This window comes from Mobula birostris, chromosome 16 (assembly GCF_030028105.1).
Source record: "Mobula birostris isolate sMobBir1 chromosome 16, sMobBir1.hap1, whole genome shotgun sequence".
NCBI classification, from domain to species: domain Eukaryota; kingdom Metazoa; phylum Chordata; class Chondrichthyes; order Myliobatiformes; family Myliobatidae; genus Mobula; species Mobula birostris.
Window position 1 is genome coordinate 21882180 of NC_092385.1, and position 22989 is coordinate 21905168.

Below are 22989 nucleotides of genomic sequence, written 5' to 3' on the forward strand. Positions count from 1 at the left end.
ATCATCATTTGCTGTCTTTGTTCGAGTGTAGTTTCAATAGCACCCTGTGCAGCAATGAACTTCTACATCCATAAGTAGCTGTGTCCACCTGAAAATAATCAAATAACAGTCATGAATACTGGCTGGCAAGAAACATTAACTTTACAAGGGGTAGCTTACACTTCCTGGAAATCTGAAACAAGTATGGTCTATGCAGATTCTGTGGAGGGATTAATGTTTCAGGCAGATGATCTTCCAATGTTGTCATGACAGATATGTCTGAACAGGTTAATTAGCGAGGATGAGTTATCCTTTGTGTTTATTTACGGACAATCTGCTGCAGGCTCAGTCTGGCATCAAAGAGTTCTTGGCCAGCCCTGTCAGCATGGTGCTCCTGAGCCAGTCTTGGTGTTGGCCATCGAAGCCCACTTCAGGGTACATTCTTTGCTGGTGCTGCTTTCATTGTTATTTTTCCCGGTGTCACTCAATATGGAGATGCACTGATTCATCAGCTAAATTAAGACAATTGGTAATGTGACGAGAATACACATACATTAAGATGTTTGCTGGCCTGGGCTAGCATCAGTGGCATCAGCAGTTGGTCTGCCACCTGTCCTCAGGGGAAGGAGAGATAAGGAACAATGTAGCAGCATCTGGAGATGTGTAATGAAGGGACGGGAGACAGAGCTGTCTAGAGCGGCTCCCCCTTTGAACCCTGAACTGTTTGAAGTGATGGACAGGCGATACCCCAGCAGGGGGATAAAACGGGACAGGTTCGCTAAGGCAGGACACACACGACACTCGAGGTAACGAGACCCTGGAAGCGGTGCGCCTCTCACGAGTCGGTGGGAAGCTCTTGGACGGCTGATCGGGGGATCAGCCTTAAACGCACAGGGTGGAAAGGTACAATCAGCGGGAAGCCGGTGTGTGTCCACCCTCGCTTGGGTGCCGGGTTCACTGCAGAGGATCGACCGCATCTGGAGGAGGGGTCACAGTCGGTGACCTCAGCTGACATCACAAAGGACTCGCCCGAAAGCTGCTTGTGAGCAATATCGCCGGTCTGTGAGTGGAAGCCGTTTTGAATGATCAGTCGTTCTCGTTCTCTCTCTCCCTCCTCCCACATTGTCCATCGCCATGGCAACGATTACTGCGAACTGAACTAAATTGGACTGAACTTTGTGTCACTTTGAAATTGGTCATTTACCCCTAGACAACGATAGAGCTTGATTGATGCTGTTATCTTAATTCTGTGCACATATGTGTTTATCATTGCTGAATTGTTGCATTTATTATCCTTTCGATTACTGTGTTGCTGGTTTCTTTAATAAACCTTTCTTAGTTCTAGTAATCCAGACTCCAACTGAGTGATCCATTTCTGCTGGTTTGGCAACCCAGTTACGGGGTAGGTAACAGTAATAATCAGGAAGAGGTTTCCTCACCCATTTTTTATCCGATACCATGAGAACTCATGGACTTGGGAGGCAATATTGAGGGATCTCACAGGTGTTCCTCCACCATTGGTGCATTTGTTGTGCTAGTGGTTCAAGGTGTGCTCAGGGATTGTGAGAATTGTTGCGTAACTTTTCTCTGGATGGCTATTTCAACTTAGACCCCAGTTCATACATGTTCTTTTCCCAGGGTTGTGTGGACTGGAGCAGCTTTGTCTTGCCTAAATTTGGTGCCTTGGTCAAGACCAAGATCAGCCTTATCCTTTTCCCTGTTTGCATGTATCAGTTGTGATGCAACTGAATGGCTTCCTAGGCCAGTTAGGCCCTCTGGAATCCTGTGTAGATTTTCTCTGCCCAATGAAGCAGTGGACGCTACCTCAGTAAATATACTTAAGACAAGGTTGGATAGATATTTGCATAGTAGTGGAATTAAGGGTTATGGGGAAGAGGGAGGTAGGTGGAGATGAGTCATGGCTAGATCAGCATCTTATTGAATGGCAGAGCAGGCTCAACGGGCCAGATGGCCGACTCCTGCTCCTATTTCTTATGTTCTTTGCATGGCCAGTCTTTCCAAAGCGGGCAAAAATATCTGGCCACAGAGTAAAACAGGATGAGTGTGAAGGCTCTTAAAGATAGGCAGGTAAGCTCCCCATTTTGGATTTTTAAGCTTACAGTTGTTACTGTTTCAACATTGACTCTGCAACTTGTCTCCACGTGGCTCTGGTAATAGAGGGTCCTGTTCTGGTAGACCTAGGTGAAGTGGGTGCTGTTCCAGTGGCTGCTTAGACTTTTTACTTGCAACAGGCTTGCACAGGCAGAAGAAGTTGACCCATTATTAGATTTGATTTAAGTCAACTGGTAGCACCATCAGTTTGAGTAAGGCAGCTCAATGACTCAATTGCTCACACAATTGTCCAGTCTTCAGCAACGATAAAACCAAATGCGACTGAATGGATCCCGTAGTTATTTCTTTCAGTGTTGCAAAGAACTTCTTTGGAGAAGGCCATGTAACCAATGAATCAGTTCTCCGACTCAGATTTTTCAATTTCGATGTCATCTGTAAGGAGTCTATACATCCTCATCGTGGAATGTGTGGATTTTCTCTGGGTCTCCGGTTTCCTCCCACGGTCCAAAAATGTACCGTTTAGTAGGTTAACTGTTTATTGTAAATTGTCCCGTGATTAGGCTAGGGTTAAATAGGGGGTTGCTAGCTGGAGCAGCTTGAAGTGCCAGAAGGGCCTATTTTGCATCATAGCTCAAGATAAAATTTTAATCCGCTCCCTAATGTCGTCAACCTAAAATGTTAACTTGATTTTATTGATGTTGCTGATAGGATGAGAATTTCATTTCAGATTACCACCATCCAACCTTTTTCAGCCATTTATATGGTTAAGTGTCTAATTCTTGTTCGATTATGTGCCTGGGAAATGGCCTGCTGACCATTTTCCTCAAAGTGTACAGCCACAGACCTGCCTTCAGTGTTCAGGGTCATTGTTAGGCTTGAGTACCCAGGGTCTTCTGTGTTTGGATCACAGATCTCTTCAGGCTTGATGTCAGTGTCCAGGGTTAATAACCTAAGCCCTCAATTAAATCTCCAAATTTGTCACAGCTGGGATCACTTTAGGTGTCATAATCCGTTCCAATTTCTTAAAGCTCAATATGAATGCCCACACTTACTGAAGACAGTTGGAATTCATCTTAAAACATATGAACATATTCACTTGTTCATCTGTTTATTCAAGTTGATTTTATAGACAAATTGAGTAAGGCACAGCCAAGAAATAGCTGATTTGCCAGGTTTTGCAGATTCAGGCCTATCTTTCTCTTTGAATACACATTGAAACAAATTTTGTTTTTCTCAAGAAATTTTCGCGATTTTGTCAGTTCTTTCTAACTGATGTGTGGTGATTAGTAGTATAAAGTATTATTTCCTGATGATTCATCAGATTTTGACTGCCTCGTTGGTCAGGTGACTAGTTGTTTATCTACATTTTTTTACAAAATATGTAACAGGATGTACAGGTATTTACTTTCATTATTGAAATAGTGCCAGAAAGAGCTTAAAAATTCATTGGACAAAAACAGTTTCAAATCAGAACAATAGAACCATTAATGTTGTGACTACAAATAGACAAATTGTCTAATAATTAAAATCTTTCCTTCCATTCAGAAAAATGGCTCAAGAATTTCTATTACATTTGTGAGGAATGATGTATTGGATCTTTCGGAAAATATTTGTGTAAAAGTAAGTAAAACTCATTAGACTATAAAACCATAAGAACAGATGCAGAATTAGGCCATTCAATCACGGCTGATTTATCCTCCATTCTCCATTAACCCTATTCTCCATCCTGCTCCCTGTAACCTTTGATGCCTTTACTAATTAAGAACTTATAAACCTCTGCCTTAAATATACTTGGCTTCCATAGCTGTCTGTGGCAATCAATTCCACAGATTTACCACCTCTGGCTAAATAAACGTGTCCTTGTCTGTTCTAAAAGGGCGCCCCTTTACTCTGAGGCTGTGCCTTGTGGGCCGACACTCCCCCACTATAGCAAACATCCTCTCCACTTTATCTAGGCCTTTCAATATTTGATAGATCATTGAGATCTTCTAAACTCCAGCAATTATAGGGCTGGAGCCATCAAACACTCCTCATATGTTAACCCCTTCATACTCAAAATTATTCTCATGAGCTTCCTCCGGAGCCTCTCAAATGCCAGCACATCTTTTCTTAGATAAGGGACTCAAACCTGCTCATAATAATCCAAGTGCAGACCAACCAATGCCTTATAAAGCCTCAGCATTACATCCTTACTTTTATATTCTAGTCCTCTCAAAATGAATGCTAACATTTCATTTGCCTTCTCTACCACCAATTCAACCTACAAGTTAACCTTTAAGGAATCCTGTACAAGGACTCCCAAGTCCATTTACACCTGATTTCTGAATTTTCTCCCCGTTTAGAAAATAGCCTATGCCTTTATTTCCTCTAGCAAAGTGTATGACCATACACATCCCTACACTATATTCTACGCCACTTCTTTGCCCATTCTTCCAATCTAAATCCTTCTGCAGACTCTCTGCTTCCTCAACACCACCTGCCGCTCCACTTGTCTTCACATTGTTTTCATACTTGGCCACAAAGCCATCATTTCCATCATCCAAAACTCAGTGATATATAATATGAAAAATAGTAGTTACAACATACACCTCTAAGGAACATCACCAGCCACTGGCAGCCAACCAGAAAAAGCACTTTATTCCCACTCTTTGCCTCCTGCCAGTCAGTATCTGTCCATGCCTTCCTGCATTATCATGGGCTCTTATTAAGCAAACTCATGTGTGGTACCTTGTCAAAGGGCTTCTGAAAACCCAAGTAAACAGCATCCACTGACTTTACTTTGTCTATCTTGCCTGTTATTTCCTCAAAGAATTCCAACAGATTTGTCAGGCAACGTATCCTCTTAAGGAAACCATACTGACTTTGGCCTATTTTATCATGTGCCCCCAACTACCCAGAAACCTCACCCTAACAGTGGTCTTGAACATTTTCCCAACCACCGAAATCAGGCTAGTTTGTCCATAATTTCCTTTCTTTTGCCTCCCTCCCTTACTAAAGCGTGGAGTGACATTGTGTTTTTGCAAATTTCTAGTCATTAGTATGTTTTATTTTTGAACATTTCAATTTTGAAAGTTTCTAATATATTTGCATTTTGAAATTTCTTTACGGCATTGCTGAATGTGTAAATAAGATACTTATTGCTGTTAATTTTAGATTAGGCCATACTTCAGTGAATGTTACCCTTCTTGTAAGAAACATACAGTAGTGCTTCAACACTGCAAAACAAATGGTAAGCTTTTCCCATTATTTTTGTTATTCAAAATCACTCCACTGTGAACAGCTGTATTTAGTTCAACAGCCACATCTACACCACTTTTGTCGAAAAGCAAAGTTATGTCCAACTAAGAGAAAACTCTGGTCACTGCATATTCTAGGGAGGTTGCAGAAAAGATTTACCAGAATAATTTTGAAAATGGGGGAAATTAGTTACCAAATTAGAATGAGATATTCTTCATCAAGCAAAGAATGTGATACAGCCTTTTGTTAGTTCATTCTAATAATGTTCTGACTTTGGAATTTCAAAAACAATAACTAGATTTGTTTTCCTTCATAGTTTTTGTTAAGAAAAAATAAATAATTATTGATGTCCTCAACACATATCTTCAATTCCTGTTCAGTGATTTTACTGTAACCTGGAATTAATGCCAACCATTCAGTATTCCCACCCACACATCACATTACATTTTCATCTCAACCCCTTGATGCTCCTGTGCAACCTGTCTTTTGACAAAAATCTATAAAGTAATTAAAACTTCATTTGAATGAATATTCACAACCGCTGAGCAACTGTTCCGCATTTATATTATTTTTGAGGGTCAATATGTTCCCCAAACTTATGCTTGAAAGGGCCAGCTCTCTGGTTTTGATCACCCCTGTAGGGAACATAGTTACTTTGTCTATAGAATTTATCTATTAATTCTTTCAATATCTCTATTAGACCACACTGCAATCTTTCAATATGATGGGAATGCAAGCAAAATTTGTACCAGCTGCCGTAATAATTTAAAGCTTTAAGTCCTATCATTATTCTGGTTAATCTACATGCACCTCCATGACTAATATAAAAACCATAAGATACAGGAGCAGCATTAGGTCATTTGGTTGATAGAGTTCCCTCCGTCATTTCATCATGGGTGATCCACTTTCCCTATCAGCCCCAATCTCCTGTCTTCTCCCCCATCCGTTCAAGCCCTAACTAATCAAGGATCTATCAACTTCTTAGAAGTCTTAAAAGTACCCAATGACTTCGCCTTCACTGCTGCCTGTGGCAACGAATTCAGAATCAGGTTTATTAACACCGGCATGTGATGTGAAATTTGTTAACTTAGCAGCAGCAGTTCAATGCAATACATAATCTAGCAGAGAGAAAAAAATAATAATAATAAATGAACAAATCAATTACGTATATTGAATAGATTAAAAAATGTGCAAAAACAGAAATACTGTATATTAAAAAAAAGTGAGGTAGTGTCCAAAGATTCAATGTCCATTTAGGAATTGGATGGCAGAGGGAAATTCCACATATTCACCATTGTCTAATAAAATTCTTCCTCATCTGTTCTAAAAGAATACCCCTCTATTCTGAGGCTGTGTGTTCTGGTCTTGGACTCCCCCACTGTAGGAAGCAGCTTATACACATCCACTCTCCCAAGACCTTTAAACATTTGATAGGTTACAATGAGATCCCCCCTCATTCTTCTGAATTCCAGTGAGTAGAGGCGCAGAACCATCAAACGCTCTTCATATGACCAGCTTTTAAATCTTGGAATCATTTTGTGAACCTCCTTTGAACTCTTTCCAATGTCAGCACATCCTTTCTTAGATAAGGGGGTCAAAACTGCTCACAATACTCCCTGAGTATTAAAGAATGTAGAAACTTGAGGCATGTATGCAAAATATGTATACGTAGGTATTTTGTAATTATGAGCTTAATTATTAATTCCTTTCTTCGGGGAGATTATTTGCTTGCAACATTTAAGCAGAGTAACTTAGATAGAAGTCTACAGCCAGTCTAGGGTAATCTCACTGAGACAATGATTACTCCATTTCATAAGAAATTAAATGGGTGCTGAGGAAGATTAGAATCAAGGGTTGTTACCTCCTATTCTTAAAAACTGCTTATTTAATGTGTCATGCATTTAACATGATTTCATAGAGTTTATCAGACCTTATACTACACAACTGCACGCAGGACAGTACATGCCCACTAACAGTGATATAAAGAAAAAACAATTTTGACTCACCGTCTGATATGCATTTATACATAAACTTTCACTCCCTCATTCTGCACAATACATAAAACATAATTGTTCTTACAGAAAGGCCTTTCGTCATTTTACACACTTCATTTAAGCCTCCTCTCAGCCTCTGAAGGTTAAGTGAAAAACAATTTAAGCTTGTGCAACCTCTCCCTCTAGCTCATACAGATTAATTCAGCAACAACCTGATAAAACAGCTTCTGCACATTCTCCAAAGCCTTCACATCCTTACTGTAATGTACTGTTCTGAACTACAAATAATATTCTAAATGTGCCCTAATTATTTTATACAGCTGCAATGTGACCTTTTTATACTCAGCACCAACAAATGCCAAACACCTTTAGCACTCTACCTACTTGTGCTGCCTCTTCCAGGGAGCTGTGAACTTACCCTTATGATCCTTCTGTATTTAAAGCTCCTATGGGTCCTACCATTTACAGTATGCTTTCCTCTTACATTCGACCCACCAAAATTTCAAGACCTCACACTTGTATGGATTTAATTCCATCTGCCATTTCTCTGCCCATATTTCTAACTGGTCTATATCCTGCTGAAGTCTGACAACATTCCTCGTTAACCACAATGCCATCAATTTTTGTGTCATCTGTTAATTAACTCACCTATATTTTTGACCAAATCATTCATATACATCTCAAACAAAAGAGATCCCAGAAGACAAAATACTTGAATGCAGCTATATGACCAGTTTCACAAACAGTAGGCACTTACAAATAGAAATCTTACTTATTAAGCTAACATATGCAAAATGCTGGAGGAACTCAGCAGGCCAGGTAGCATCAATGGAAAAGAGTACATTTGACTTTTTGGGCCCAGACCCTTCAGCAGGAAAGTCCAATCAGGAATTATAAAGTTTTAATTCAAAAATGATTCCATCTTTTTTCTAAAATGATAAATTCTTGGATTCTTTTCTGAAGTATGCATGGCATTTTAATGGTTTTATTTCCAGAAAACAAAATAGCAAGCCAAGTTAGTGGAGCGCTAAAGTTTGAAGAGAAATTTAATAACGGTAAGAGTGACACAATTAATTATCTAAACTTTTCTTACAAGAATTAGAAATTGTATTCTCTGACACTTAAAAGCCCAGTAAAAGCCTGAAGAGTTGTTCTGGTCCGGTGAACTCATGGCTAGGAACTTACTCAGATCTGCTTCCGGTCTGCCAATGTCCTTCTGCTTCTGTGAACGAAGTTGTAACAGTGCAGAGGCAGCCCTGAAAATTTTGCAAACTCAGCCACAATTTATGATATTGATGTCGGGGGGTGACGAATAAAGGATTATTTTACATTAGACTAATAATTGAAAAAATGACACTTTTGCCGACTGTCCACAGCGAATATAAGCCCAGGATCTGGATTAATTAGTGTACATTTCTCAGGTACTAATGGCACACAAATTAATTTTACCCATTGTGCATGCAACCATGCTAACCCATAAGTCATCAAGCAGGGCTAATTTCTGGCCTTCCTGACATAAATTGAACCTTTAAGCCCCATTTGTAACTGTTGTGGAACAACCTTTTTACAACCAGGTCTTTGTTCTGCTAATTTAATGCTTTTCTCCCAATTTAAAGGTAAACCCTCCTAACACCAAGAGACCTGATGGACTTCATATTGCACTACAGGTTGTTCATTACATTTTCCAAGTCCACAGACTCCTGTTAAACTGGCAATAAGTTATTTGGGTCCTGAGAAAACTACTTAATGGGTATGTCAGTTGAGATACTACTTGACTGAGTGTAGCATTAAGACCCTTGAGAAATCTTATTTCAATGGACATCAAACAATCCTGTTTTAAATCAGCTACATTCCTCAACCCTTTGGACAATAGTTCAACATTATTGGTGGCTAGAAAGCATTGCTAAAAAGGTGACATGAAATGTCCTGTATCTTCATCACAGTACCCAGGCCCACAAAAGTAAACTCGTTGAACCACACGGTTCTTAACCAAGACTGCTGCTCAGAACCAACATTGGGAGTGACTGGCTGTGAATCCCTATGGCACTCTAGTGATTTAGTGTCCTTGTGAGGTAGGGCATTGATGACCTGAACCTTGCCGTATGCCCTACTATACCCTGACAAAGGCTCTGTGACCTGAAACTGTAACACTTTCTACTTCTGCCTTTACTGCCTTACCTGCTGAGCACTTCCAGCATTTTCTGTTTATAATTCTGACTTTCGCTGTCAGATTTTTGATTTCATTTCTTGCATAGTGTAACTTCTGAGGATGATGATCAGTTCCCTCCAAATGTAAAGGTCATCAGACTGCTCCACCATTGTTCCAGATCCAAAGTTGGAGCAGTGAACTGATCCCAAATCACGAGTTAGATCCCTGGTGTGTTCACTCTTCCCTTTGAGAGGATATCTGTGCAACCAAGCAGCACTATACCTACAATGAGAAGGGCTGTGAGTTGGGAGGGGTGGGGTGGGGAAGGACTGTTGTCAATGTATCTGCAGAAGAGAGACCCATTCCTCATCTTCTGTATGACTGCATTCTATTCAGAAATCACTCAAATGGATAAATGATAAGGAAATGCTTTTGCATACCAAATATAGCTGTACCCAGCTTCTAGGCAGAAGAGAAGAAAATGCCATTTGCCATTTGATTTGCTAGTATCTGGTGACTTGTACTCAGATGAAAGTCGTAGTTAGCTGGGTGCCAGCTGACAGGTGGACAGGCTGATGCTTCGTAACTGCCTGAAACTGTTTTCATCAAGTTTCCAGATGTGACTGCATACACAAAATTACTAGCCCACGATTTAGGTACAATCACAAGTGAGATGAGAACTTTGACTAAGCTCAATTGAGCTGACACTTTTTAAGCAGTAGTTGAAGTTTTAACTTTCCTCTTTGATGGTTGAGCAGTATGTGATATATTTAATGTCTAGGCAATTAGGGAAGGATAATTCCAGTTTTAGAAATGAGAATAGGCTACTCTTCAGTGGCTCAGTAAACACCATGGCTAAAACAGAATAGGGAAAAAAAAAATCGTTAATAAGTAGGTCAAATATTCAGCCATGTACCCAAAAAATATTTTGTTCTATATTACTGTGGTGTTTTGCTCTTCTTATCTTGCTCTGTCTTATCCTATCGTTAGACCAGTATCTGAAGATCTCACACACAGCCTACAATTCTTTGAAGCTGATTCTGAGCAAACTGTCAGGATTGCAATCTACAGTAATTGCATCACTTTATTAGCCATTCTGCACTTCTGAAGTGCGGTAAGGAACAGTATAAGAAGTTCTTATTCCCAAAGCAAATATTTTCCTTTCAAGTTGAAACAGGGCCTTGGGAAACAAAGTATTAACCAAAAAGAAAAGAAATTCTACAAATGCTGGAAATCCAGAGTAACACACACAAAATGCTGGAAGAACTCAGCAGGTCAGGCAGCATCTATGGAAATGAATAAGTAATCAACGTTTTTGGCCAAGACCCTTCTTCAGGATTGAAAGGGAAGGGTCTCCCCTTGCATTGGTCTACTCTGCATTGGTGAGACCTGACACAAGTTGGGGGTCCACTTTGTTGAGCACATCTGCTCCATTCACCAAAAGTGGAATTTCCCAGTGGGCACCCATTTTAATTCCTATCACCATTCCCATTCCAACATGTTGGTCTATGTCCTCCTCTTTTGCCACGATGAAGCCATACTCCGGGTGGAGAGGCTAACACCTCATATTCTGTCTCGGGAGCCTCTAACTTGATGGCATGAACATTGATTTCTCCTTCTGGTAATTTTTTTCCTCCTCATTCCCTCTTCTTCTATTCCACACTCTGGCTTCTTACCTCTTCCCATCACCTCCCCCCAGTGCCCCTCCTTCTTCCCTTATGCACATGGTCCACCCTCCTCTCAGATTCCTTCTACTCCACCCCTTTACCTTTCCCTTAACCTGACTTCACCCATCATGTTTTAAGCTAGTTCTCTTTCCCTGCCCCCCCACTTCTCCCTTCCTTTCCAGTCCTGAAGAAGGATCTCAGCCCAAAACGTTGACTGTTTATTCATTTCCATAGGTGGTGCCTAACCAGCTGAGTTCTTTCAGCATTTTGTGTGTGTCAAAGTACTTAGCAAATTTAGCCAAAGATCAATGCAAATATTTTATTTACTTTTGGGAATATTCATCCCCTCTCTGAGAGAGTGGGATATGTCTAACAATAATGTACACATTTAAATTTCTATTACTGAAATAATTCATGTAAAGGAATCCAAAAAAGCAATATAATTTGCTCCGTTTTGAGTGCAATATAGATTATTTAGTTTGGAACTCTTAGAATCTGACTTGATGCCAAATCACTTCACCTCTTTGCAGTATTTAATTGTTCCCAGAAGTTCTGCTCGCCATCATTTGTGCTGCCTCCCAGTTTACAACGATAGGGCTAACTTAAGAAAATTGTTTATGACATTTGCCTGAATCGGAGAATTGGTCAGGTTAGAGTTGTGATTAAGTGCTACCGTTTTTATAGCAGAAGTAGCCTCACAAAATTACTTTAAGAATTACTAGTGAAAGTAAATCAAAATAAATTATTTGTCAAGGTGCAAATGCTTTCTGCAATGTAATGCATGTTGTCATTTTTCTTGCATATAGCCACAGGATATCTTATTTACATCATTGGAATGTGTGTGATCCTCATTATTTTGGGAGTTGCAGTGCTTCTAATTAAAAAGCTTGGTAAGTTATTTACAGTATTTTAAATAGATCCAGTTTGTTTTTATAAAAATTTTGTTTGTGGTTGAAGTGAAATAGTACATATTCAGATTTAAGACTGAATTTGATAATGACACAAACTGAACAGGAGATGAAATTATGATAAGGTATTACTGTCTATGGGGCATCATGCTACAGAAGCTGTCTGCCTACTGTCCTTTTCTACCAGATTTAGTGTAACTTGGTCCTGATAATCAGGTTTTCATTTTGCCTCAGCTACATTTTTCTTCATAAGGCATTGCCCAGTTTCTACCATCACCTCTATGACCAAAATTATGAATCTGAATACCTGGAAGCTCCTTTCTTAACTCTATTGCATTAATGCAAAGGTTGCTTGCTTCCTGGCTGATAGATATGTACCAGACAGCAACCTTTTCTAAGCTTTCAGGCCCAGAAAGATTAACATCAAACCACATGAGTGTAGAGCAAATTTTTAGATGACATGTACTGAGCCCAAGTAGATTTGCTGACAAGCTATTGAGGTCAGTTAAGTATGTAGTTAGGGGCAACATGATTGTTCAATAAAGTATTTTTTTTAAAGATCTTGAATAAAATATTTTCTGATGAAACTGTCTAAATCCATAATAAATTTGAAAGCTGCAGGGAAGTTCAATTTTCATTGTGATTTGAATTTGCATTTCTTTAACTAGTTTAAATTTAACTCTCAGTTACAGGCAAAACCAATGAGAGAATCTTGCCCACCAGCGTTACAGAGCCATTACAACCAGTTAACGTCCTAATCATTTATGCAGCGGACAATGAACTGTTTCAAAATGTCATCTTGGCTTTTGCTGATTTCCTGCACGGTCTCAATGGAATCAAGGTAATCATTGATATTTGGCAAAGAAGGAAAATTGCTGAGATGGGCCCTGCTCAGTGGCTTGTTGCTCAGAAGGAAAAAGCTGATAAAATCATTATTGTCATCTCAAAAAACGCTAAAGTGAAATGGGATGCCATTTGTTGCAAAACAATCACAGATCAAAAATTGAGCTATTCAGAGGACATGTATTCTATTGCCTTAAATATATTTTGTAGTGATCTGCAAAGTAACTCTAATCTACATAAGTACTGTATTGTCTATTTTGATGCAATATGCTCTGCCAAAGATATACCTGGTATATACAGTCCATGTGTGAAATACCACCTTGGAAAGGACATAAATAAGCTTTTCAAAAATCTGCATAATTCCTCACATAAAGTACAAAGTAAATGGTCTCCTCTGTGGCCTTATTCTAATTATAACATTTTATTTAATCACAAGATGAAAGATGTGATTTTGAAATTAATAGACTGGCAGAAAGTCCAACCTACTTCAAATCTATTTGTGAATCCTGTGGAGGATTTGGAATTGCAATGTGCAGAAGATCTTCAGATTGATATTGAAAGCACCTGCCCTTAGCTGTAAAGTGGATTATACACATACCAAAAGAATCCTGGGTCTTTGCTTAAGTCACATTGTACCTCAGTATTTACTCTATTAAAACATCCATCAAATCTCTTCAATTCTGTTCTAAGGAAGACAATAGTGAAAGCTCAATCCCAGAACCATTTCAGTAAATATCCTTTGGATAGAGCTCCAAGGTTGTGGCATCCATTTTGTGTCCAGAAATGAATGCACCAAGCAAGGCCAAACCATTCTTTTTTGAAGATTTACTATAACTATTGTATTATATTTTTCAACTGTTCCACTTGTTAATAAAGCCAAAGTTCCCCGGTTCGTTTTTCTTTATAAAATGGGGTTCTCAACTTGAAGTGCTGCATTTAAAAGTTGTAGTTGTACACCACTTTAAGCTCATTTTTCAGTTGTATAATTTAGTTTATATAAAATAAAAATACAAATGTTTATATATTGTAACCCTATTTCTACTGTGAGTTTTGAGTTTTCTTTAGATGTTAACTTTCTCTTAAATTTTGAAGAAGGTAGATGGACCATGAATTTCTGAAAATTTTGCCAGGCATTTTTTGTGTATTAGAGTGCTAACTTGGTGTAAATCTACCTAACCACAGTAAAGTAACATCTTGGTTTTAAATGAAATTGTTGTGTACATAGAATTACGAGTATCTCTTAACCACAAATCCTATTAAATAGTTACAAGAATAAGGAAAAAACGGTGTCCTTTCCTTGTTTTATACAGATCTGCAAAACTCAAGACAGCTATTATATAAAAACTATAATTAGTATCCTATCAGACATTCCTCCTCTTTCCATCTCTCCCTTTCTTTTAAAAAACATTTGTTTTCTAAATTTTCTGTTCTAAAAGTCAGAAGTCTAATGAAAAGGAAGAAATAATTGTATTATTTCTCACCTACATACAGATTACTCAGACAAACTGATACATAAATGATCAAACCACGTTGATGACAAAGGGGAAGGGTGTTTGGGTTGAGTTGTTCTCTGAACTTTGCAATTTTCTTGCAAACATCACCGTACAAGGAGACATCATCAGTCGCTGTTAATTGTGGTGAGTCCTCCAAATGCCTAGGGGTGCAAAATTACCAGATCTTAGTCAGTAATTTACTAACCTCACCCAAGAATGTTTTATATATTCAATAAATTCTTAAATAATAAATGTATAATTGCCTATTCTGGGATGTCAGTTCCATTCCTGGGAACATTACCTAAAAAAAAGCCTTAAGAACATTTCTTAAAAAGGTGATCAAGTTGTGAAACCATGGGAGTGATGTAAAACTAAAATCAAGTCCAAATCTCTTAGACAAAGCACATTTATTTCTGTTAACTATTTAATTTCATGTATTTGAATTAATTTGTAGATAACAAAAGAACACAAAAAATTGGAACAGGAGTAAGCCACATGGCCCTGAAACCCAGCCACCTCAACTTCATTTCCTGCTTGAACTCTAATTTACTGAAATGAAATCCTTAATTCAATCCTAAATATAGTCAATGACTGAACATTCACAACCTTCTGGGTGGACAATTCAAAAGATACACAACCATCTTTTCTCAGAAATTTCTCATCAAAATGGCTGACATTCATGCCCCTGGATCTAGACTAGGGGTTTCCAACCTTTTTCATGCCACGGACCCCAGATTGGGAACTCCTGGATGTAGACTAACCAACACGAGAAAACAGCTTGTCAATCCACTTCAGATCACCTTTCATTCTTCTGAACTCAGCTGATTACAGGTTCATTCTACTTATCTGCTCTTCACAGCTCACTCCAAGAATCAATCTACTGTGTGTAGACTACACCATTCCCAAAGGAGATCTAACTTCATTTAGGTAAAAAGACATAAGATATGGTCTCATCAGAAGCATAACAAATTGCAACAAGATTTCCTTGCTACTCCTTAGTCAGAACACCACTGCAATGAAGAGAAACGTACCATTTGCCTTCACCATAGCAAGCTGTCACAGGGTTCTGCATACAAATACATCTATTATTTTAAAAACATCTTTACATACTTTCCTACTGAAATCGATACAAGCATGTAAGGTGGAGTCGCAGAAAGGTAACTACACAGACGGCTTTTCTGCCCTCTGAATCCATGCCAGCTCTCTGCAAGAGCAATGTAACTAGATTTATTCTTCTGCATTTTTCCTAAGGGCGCGACTATTTTCTATTAAGTTATGATCTAACTTCCTTTGGTCCATTTCCCTTGCAAGCCATTTTTGAATCTGCTTTCACCACCTTATCAGGTAATGCTAAATCTCAGACAATCTCACCTGGTCCAGGAACACCACTGGGATTGTGAAACGGGCCCAGCAGAGATTGCACTTTCTGAGGAAGCTTAAACAAGCATCACTCCCCACTAACATCTTAACTACATTCTACAGAGGCGTGGTTGAGAGTGTGCTGACCTTTTGCATCACAACCTGGTACTCCAGCTGCGGTGCTGTCGACAAAAAAGCCTTGCAGAGGGTGGTTAGGGGAGGAGAGGAGGTTATTGGGGTCTCCCTACCTTGTGTCCAAGACCTCTTTCAGAGTCGATGCCTCCAGAAGACACGGTACATCATTAAAGACCCCTCACACCCTCTCCATGAACTGTTTGTTCTTCTGCCATCAGGCAAATGTTACAGGAGCATCAAAACTAAAACCACAAGGCAACTAAACAGCTTCCTCCCACAGGCAGTCAGACTGCTAAATAGCTGCTCCACCTGACTCTGCTTTGGACACTTTTAACTTGCACTGGACACTTATAACTGATTTTAACTGACATGTGGCTGTTGTGTTTTACTATTTATTGTTATGTTTATTATTTGGTGTTGCATTTGTTATGTTATGATTGCACTGCCCCTGAGAAACGCTGTCTCATTCTGCCCTGCAGAGCTAATGTATGGTTAGAATGACAATAAAGTTTTTTAAATCTTTTGAATCTTGTACATCACAAAAATAATTCTCATATTATCTTTGGTTCTTTTGCTCATAACCTTAAATCAGTGTCCTCTGCTATTGGCCCTTTGTTGATGGCTTACATTAATTCTTTTTACTGTTTATAAGAGTGTTCCCACAAGCTGAATTGACTATCCTGTAAAACTTTGTTTTATCCTTGCTCTCTTTTTTCGAATAAGGATGCAACAAACTAACAGGGGGTTATTTAAATTATGGAGGATGTTTTATTTTACTACCATGTTAACTAAATCTGTTAGTCAAATCTTCGCATGCCTATACAAATAGTCTCGCATCAAGTCAAACATGCAAACTTCAACAACAGTTGCTATTGTGTTCAGTTTGCTTTCTGTTTACATTTATTTAGGATATTACAGCTTTCCAGATTTATTCAGAAGTTCAATTATTCTGTTACAATTACCCTAGTACTCTAGATGAAATCAAATTGACCAAAAATGTGTCTCTCTCCTGGAATTCACGGTGAATTTTTAAAAATAGGCTATATTAACGCCCTCTAGTGGTACAGAAGGTGAAATGATGACAGAAGAGCAAAATGTAGAAACCTTTACAACTCTGTAAGAAGGAAAAACAGCAAAATTATACAAAGGCCACTTCAAACACATGCTATCTTCCCTGCAGAGGGCACAAAAGACATACCAGAAAACTGGAGAATCAAGGGTCAAATGAGGATAAGGCAGCAGAAATACTTAATATTGCAAAAGATTAAACACTGGAGAAGTTAAAAGAAATATAAGTTGGTAATACTCCAGAACCAGATAAGACTCCACAATGGGCTTCTACAAGAGGTGGCTTCAGAGAGGGAAGATGTACCCATGGCGACCTTCAAAAATCCCGTGGATTGTGAAGCAGTCTAAACAGGTTGGAAGACTGTAACACCGTTGTTTTAAAAGTAAGTAGGAAGATTGAAAAGGACATCAGTTGGCTTGATATCTGCTTGTCAGCATTTTGCTGAAATTCCTCATTAAGATGGTTTTAGGACAGGTAAATTTTGATGACACATTTAATGAAGAGTTTATTTTCAGGATGTAATTAGAGTTGATATGATGGAACACATTGATGTATGTCTTGATTTTCAAAAGACTTGCTAGCTTGACACTCAACCCAGCACAGACATAAATGTGCAAGGAGCCAGCAGGATTCAACCCAGGACCACTCACCTTTAAGTCCTATGCAGATGCCACTACTGGCTGGCAATTCAGGTAGGCAGGCTGTCACTAATAGGGTGCCACATGAATCAGACATATCTGTCTTCAATTATTCAGGTAGGCAGGCTGTCTTCAATTGTTTATACAGTATATCAAAATCCTGGAGGTAAAGAATGTAATGTATCCACATATACCAGTGATAACACAGAAATTTGGGCAAGTGAGCTGTAAAGAAGCTGAAACGTTAAGCAAGTGATCCAGAAGGCAACTTACAGAGAGTAATGTGAAAAATTGAGAGTGTACTCATGCTGCGGGAAGAATTGTAAAATATTTGTTTTTAAATGAGGAAAATAAGTTAAAATTATTGAACAGACAGTGCTGGCTGTGTCAGTGCACTAAATGCAAAAAAGTTTTTTGTTTGGCTGCAACTAGGATAGATTAGCGGACTCGTCTAGGGAAGCTATTTGGGTGGAATTGAGGAATAGGAAAGGTGTTGTGATGCTTATAGGGGTGTATTATAGACCACCTAATGGGGACCGAGAACTGGAGGAGCAAAGAGTAAACCTGGCGATTATTGGCCTGTGAGTTTGACGTCAGTTGATGGAAAGTATTCTTAGAGATGGTATATATAATGATCTGGATAGACAGGGTCTGATTAGGAACAGTCAACATGGATTTGTGCATGGAAGGTCATGTTTGACAAATCTTATTGAATTTTTTGATGAGGTTACTAAGAAAGTTGATGAGGGTAAAGCGGTGGATGTTGTCTATATGGACTTCAGTAAGGCCTTTGACAAGGTTCCACATAGAAGGTTAGTTAGGAAGGTTCAATCGTTAGGCATTAATATCGAAGTAGTAAAATGGATTCAGCAGTAGCTAGATGGGAGAAGCCAGAGAGTAGTGGTGGATAACTGTGTGTCAGATTGGAGGACGGTGTGTAGCGGTGTGCCTCAGGGATCTGTACTGGATCCAATGTTGTTTGTTATATATATTAATGATCTGGATGATGGGGTGGTAAATTAGATTAGTAAGTATGCAGATGATACTAAGATAGGTGGCGTTGTGGATGATGAAGTAGGTTTTCAAAGCTTGCAGAAAGATTTAGGATAGTTAGGAGAGTGGGCTGAAAGATGGCAGATGGAGTTTAATGCTGAAAAATGTGAGGTGCTACATTTTGGTAGGACTAATCAAAATAGGACATACATGGTAAATGGTAGGGCATTGAAGAATGCTGTAGAACAGAGGGATGTAGGAATAATGGTGCATAGTTCCCTGAAGGTGGAATCTCATGTGGATAGGGTGGTGAAGAAAGCTTTTGGTATGCTGGCCTTTATTAATCAGAGCATTGAGTATAGGAGTTGGGATGTAATGTTGAAATTGTATAGGGCATTGGCAAGGCCAAATTTGGAGTATTGTTTACAGTTCTGGTCACCGAATTATAGGAAAGATGTCAATAAAATTGAGAGAGTACAGAGGAGGTTTACTAAAATGTTGCCTGGGTTTCATCTCCTAAGTTATAGAGAAAGGTTGAACAAGTTAGGTCTTTATTCTTTGGAGCGTAGAAGGTTGAGGGGGGACTTGATAGAGGTGTTTAAAATTATGAGGGGGATTGATAGAGTTGACGTGAATAGGCTTTTTCCATTGAGAGTGGGGAAGATTCAAACAAGAGGACATGAGTTGAGAGTTAAAGGACAAAAGTTCAGGGGTAACATAAGGGGGAACTTCTTTACTCAGAGAGTGGTAGCTGTGTGGAACGAGCTTCCAGCAGAAGTGGTTGAGGCAGGTTCGATGTTGTTGTTTAAAGTTAAATTGGATAGATATACGGACAGGAAAGGAATGAGTGCTGAGTGCAGGTCGGTGGGACTAGGTGAGAGTAAGAGATCGGGACGGACTAGAAGGGCCGAGATGGCCTGTTTCCGTGCTGTGATTGTTATATGGTTATACAAGCATAAGATCAGGTCTAAACTTGAGCAGCAGGTGGATGGATATTCAGACTATAGACAGAATTGGTCAGGGTTAAGAAGATAGAATACTGCATTAATTTACATTGAATGTGATCTACTAGATACTTACTCATTCCTGCAACTAAATGTAATCAGAACACTTGTTCTGTAACCAACACAAATCTTTCAATGTGCTCTTGCATGGAGATATAATTATATTAAACAAAACTGAGTTGACAGCTACAAGTGCAACACTAATGCCTTAGACTTCTGTTCAAGCAACTCGCAAGTCTCCCAGCAAAGACACAAGTGGATCAGATGTGAAACTCTAAACAAAGCACAATTGTTATACTTTTACTCGCAGGAAGGAATTCTCTCACTTACCAGAGCCAAACTAAATGGCTAAATGAAACAGGAAACAGTGATCTACATTTCTACACAGTAACAGCAGACAAAAATAATCTGTAAATTGTTTACCATAAGTCTTACACATCGTAAAATGTAGGTTATTTGAGGTAGCAAAATTTTATTTATAATAAAGACAAAATCTTTGTACATTAACTGCTCATTATTAACATAATCTGAGATTTGGATTACCTCCGGTATATGTCCATGCTTCCTGAAAGTCAACCATCAGTAATTATTTTAATTAATCTGTAAAGTTCATTGTAAGTAGTTCACCATACAAATGGCGCTCTCTCTCGTAGCATACGCACTCCAAACCGCTGCCACTCTCGCTGGTGTATCCAGAGCTCTTGGGTTGTATCTAGACAAGCCAGAACCGCGCCACCTTTCCATGCTATTAGGCGTGGATCCATGTCCTATTACAGTGAAGCAAGATGTCAACATTAATTAATTCCAGTAGGTTAATTAAATATTATTAAAAAGCACAACGCTTTTGTTTCTTTTCTCAGTTGTCTAGAAACACAGAACAGCACAGAAACAGATCATTCACAACATGATGTTTGCGCTAACCATGATACCACTTCAAACCAATTCCATTTACTTACACATAGCCTATATCCCTTCATCATCTGCCCGTTCACATGTCTGTATAAATGCTCCTTATATGTTATTATCATATCTGCTTTCGTCACTGTCCCTGGCAGCATGTTCTGGACATTTACTATTCTCGATACAAAATGTTTCTCACAATTCTCCTTTAAATTTACCCTCTCATCTGAAATCTATGCACTGGAGTATTTGACATATCACACCAGGAAAGGATTAGATTTAAGGCATGAAAAGGTAAGTATAAAGGAGATATCTAAGGAAAAATTCTACACACTTCTAGAGACTAGGAGTCATTGTTACAAAATAAGGGGTTACTGTGGCACTCATTAAAGACAAGATGAGGAAACCGTTTTTCTCTTTCAGAGGCTTGTGAGTTTTAGAACTTTGTTCCTCAACAGGGGAATGGAAACAATATATTTGAATATAAGTAAATCATAGGCTGATATATTCTTGATAAGCAAGTGGTTAAAGGTTCATTGGTAGTTAGTTTATTTTTGTTATAAAATTGTTTTGCATGCACATATCCATAAAAATCATTTCAGAACATCAGTACAAAGGAAAAACAACAGAATGCAGAATGTACTGTTACAGTTATAAAGAAAAATGACACCATTTTGGTGTCAACATGGTTGTTGTGACATGTCTAGTGCGGCAATATAGTGAGTGGTGTTTGTCATTCTCACTTTCAGTTTCCACCGCTGGCCAGCAGTCTTGCGAAATGGTGAGCTGAATGTGTAAGTCTCTCCCTCCCAGTACACAGCCTCATGTAGTGCCTCCTTGCTGATGACACACGGAAACTGAACTTCCTTCCGACAGGCTGAACTACAGAGGACGGGGAGGAGGTCCGGCCCCTGCACATGTAGCACGCAGGCCCACCGGTGTGTGGACATGTCCTGGTGCTCGTGAACCAGATCCCCAGCTATGGGTAAATAGCCCCACTGCCTTGTGGGCAGCCTTGGGAGAGACGAAGGCTATGAAAGTAAGCCCAGACAGCAAATCCAGAGTGGAGCCCCTAAGGCAGCTGGATGTCACTGAACATCCTTCCAGCAGCTCCTGTAGCCAAGCTGGTACCAAACATATTGCTTCATAAGCTTTCCTTTGGACTACGCTGGTGAGGCCGAGAGGGGGGATCTTGACAACTGGGCAGCTCAGGATCTCCATACCTTTCGCCCGGGCTTGTGATGATGATCATCATCACCCACTGTCCTTTGAGACAGACGGAGGTTAAAATCAGATCAGTCACCGTCTCATTTGTTGCTGGAGCAAGTTTAAAGGACTGAATGGCCTACATGAGTTCCTTTGGTGTCCACTTGAATGGTCATCTGAATGAAAATGAAACCTAAAGTGACCTTTTAACATTAATTCAGTAAAAGCCCAAAAAACATGGCACCCTTGGGGCTTTGCTGATGCCAGACAAGCGGATTTTCCAAACTAGTGGATGTTACTATATTACTGTAAAATATACTTCATATTCTTTAACACAGTAATGTAATAAATGCTCCAGTGAAACCAGCCAATTTAAAAGCAGCAGGAAACAGAGCCCTGATAAGTTAAAAGGGAGAGCAGGAAAGAGAAGCTGGTGAAAGTTCACCTCACTCAAACTTAAAAATACCTCAGAAATGAGTTTGCACTGTTACCCTGGCTCACAACCCAGCCCATGGCTCCTGGACCCACATTCTCAGTAAGATATAGCTAATCTCACGACTATGTAGATTCAAAGGTGGCAGTCTGCGGATTGTAAGGTGTTGAACCTTTGGCTTTCTGAACAATTAGATATCGGATTATTTTTGTTTGGTAATTCTTCAGTTCACAGGAAAGGATTATACTTTTCTCACCTTAGGTCTCGTGATGACTTCAACATTCTCTACAATTCTTCGAAATGATGGTGGCATCTTATTCAAAATTCTGTGCTGCAAAAACTCCTGAGCCCCGTGAAACATCAGACCACCGCCGACCACCAAAATAGAGCTGTACATTTTCTTTTTTGTTTCATCAGAACCTGAAAAGTGTACAGTACACATTTTCTTGTTTCACACTCTGTTAGATGAATTATTAAAATAACCTCAGACCTGAAATATACAAAAGAAGAGCAACACACACAAAATACTGAAGCAACCCAGCAGGTCAAAAGAATTTCACTTTGCTTGACTTTAAAAAATAATCCATTAAAAGCTATATGACAAATTTAATCCAGAATTTAGATCACTGTTTTGCTCAAGAGGAATTTCAATTATGTTATTAAACATTCATGAGAATAACAGCACTCCATGTATCTACCAGTCTTCTGCTCAGTTACTGTCTGGTTTAAGACAAATGCAATATATCAATACTACTCACCAACTATCCCTTTAAATCCATGCCCTCACTTTTAAACAAGTTAACAAATCTTTTATGAATTACTTAAATTATTGCCTCAGTGGGTGGCCCTTTTTCCCAGTGATCTAGTGCTGGCTCTTTTAGGGAAAATTCTACCATACACTCACACAAA

At 39.1% G+C, this 22989-nt stretch overlaps 2 protein-coding genes across 5 annotated transcripts in view; one reads left to right on the forward strand and one right to left on the reverse strand.

Moving 5' to 3' along the window:
* LOC140210845 (interleukin-17 receptor B) overlaps positions 1 to 14123 on the forward strand; it is a 29529-nt gene extending 15406 nt beyond the window's left edge. For 2 of the 3 annotated variants that reach the window (XM_072280104.1, XM_072280106.1), the window contains exons 8-12: positions 3598 to 3672; positions 5206 to 5281; positions 8279 to 8338; positions 11906 to 11989; positions 12694 to 14123. In XM_072280104.1, the coding sequence (XP_072136205.1) occupies positions 3598 to 3672; positions 5206 to 5281; positions 8279 to 8338; positions 11906 to 11989; positions 12694 to 13424 (1026 nt within the window). In that variant the 3' untranslated portion in view covers positions 13425 to 14123. The remainder of the gene's footprint in view (positions 1 to 3597; positions 3673 to 5205; positions 5282 to 8278; positions 8339 to 11905; positions 11990 to 12693) is intronic. The other variant, XM_072280107.1, reaches the window with a different exon arrangement.
* Positions 14124 to 19993: 5870 nt separating this feature from the next.
* Positions 19994 to 22989, reverse strand: part of actr8 (actin related protein 8) — a 28575-nt gene continuing 25579 nt past the window's right edge. Inside the window, exons 12-13 of one of the 2 annotated variants that reach the window (XM_072280407.1) lie at positions 22337 to 22500; positions 19994 to 20308 (exon numbers count right to left, since the gene is read on the reverse strand). In XM_072280407.1, the coding sequence (XP_072136508.1) occupies positions 20165 to 20308; positions 22337 to 22500 (308 nt within the window). In that variant the 3' untranslated portion in view covers positions 19994 to 20164. Of the gene's footprint in view, positions 20309 to 22336; positions 22571 to 22989 lie in introns of those variants that run through there. The other variant, XM_072280408.1, reaches the window with a different exon arrangement.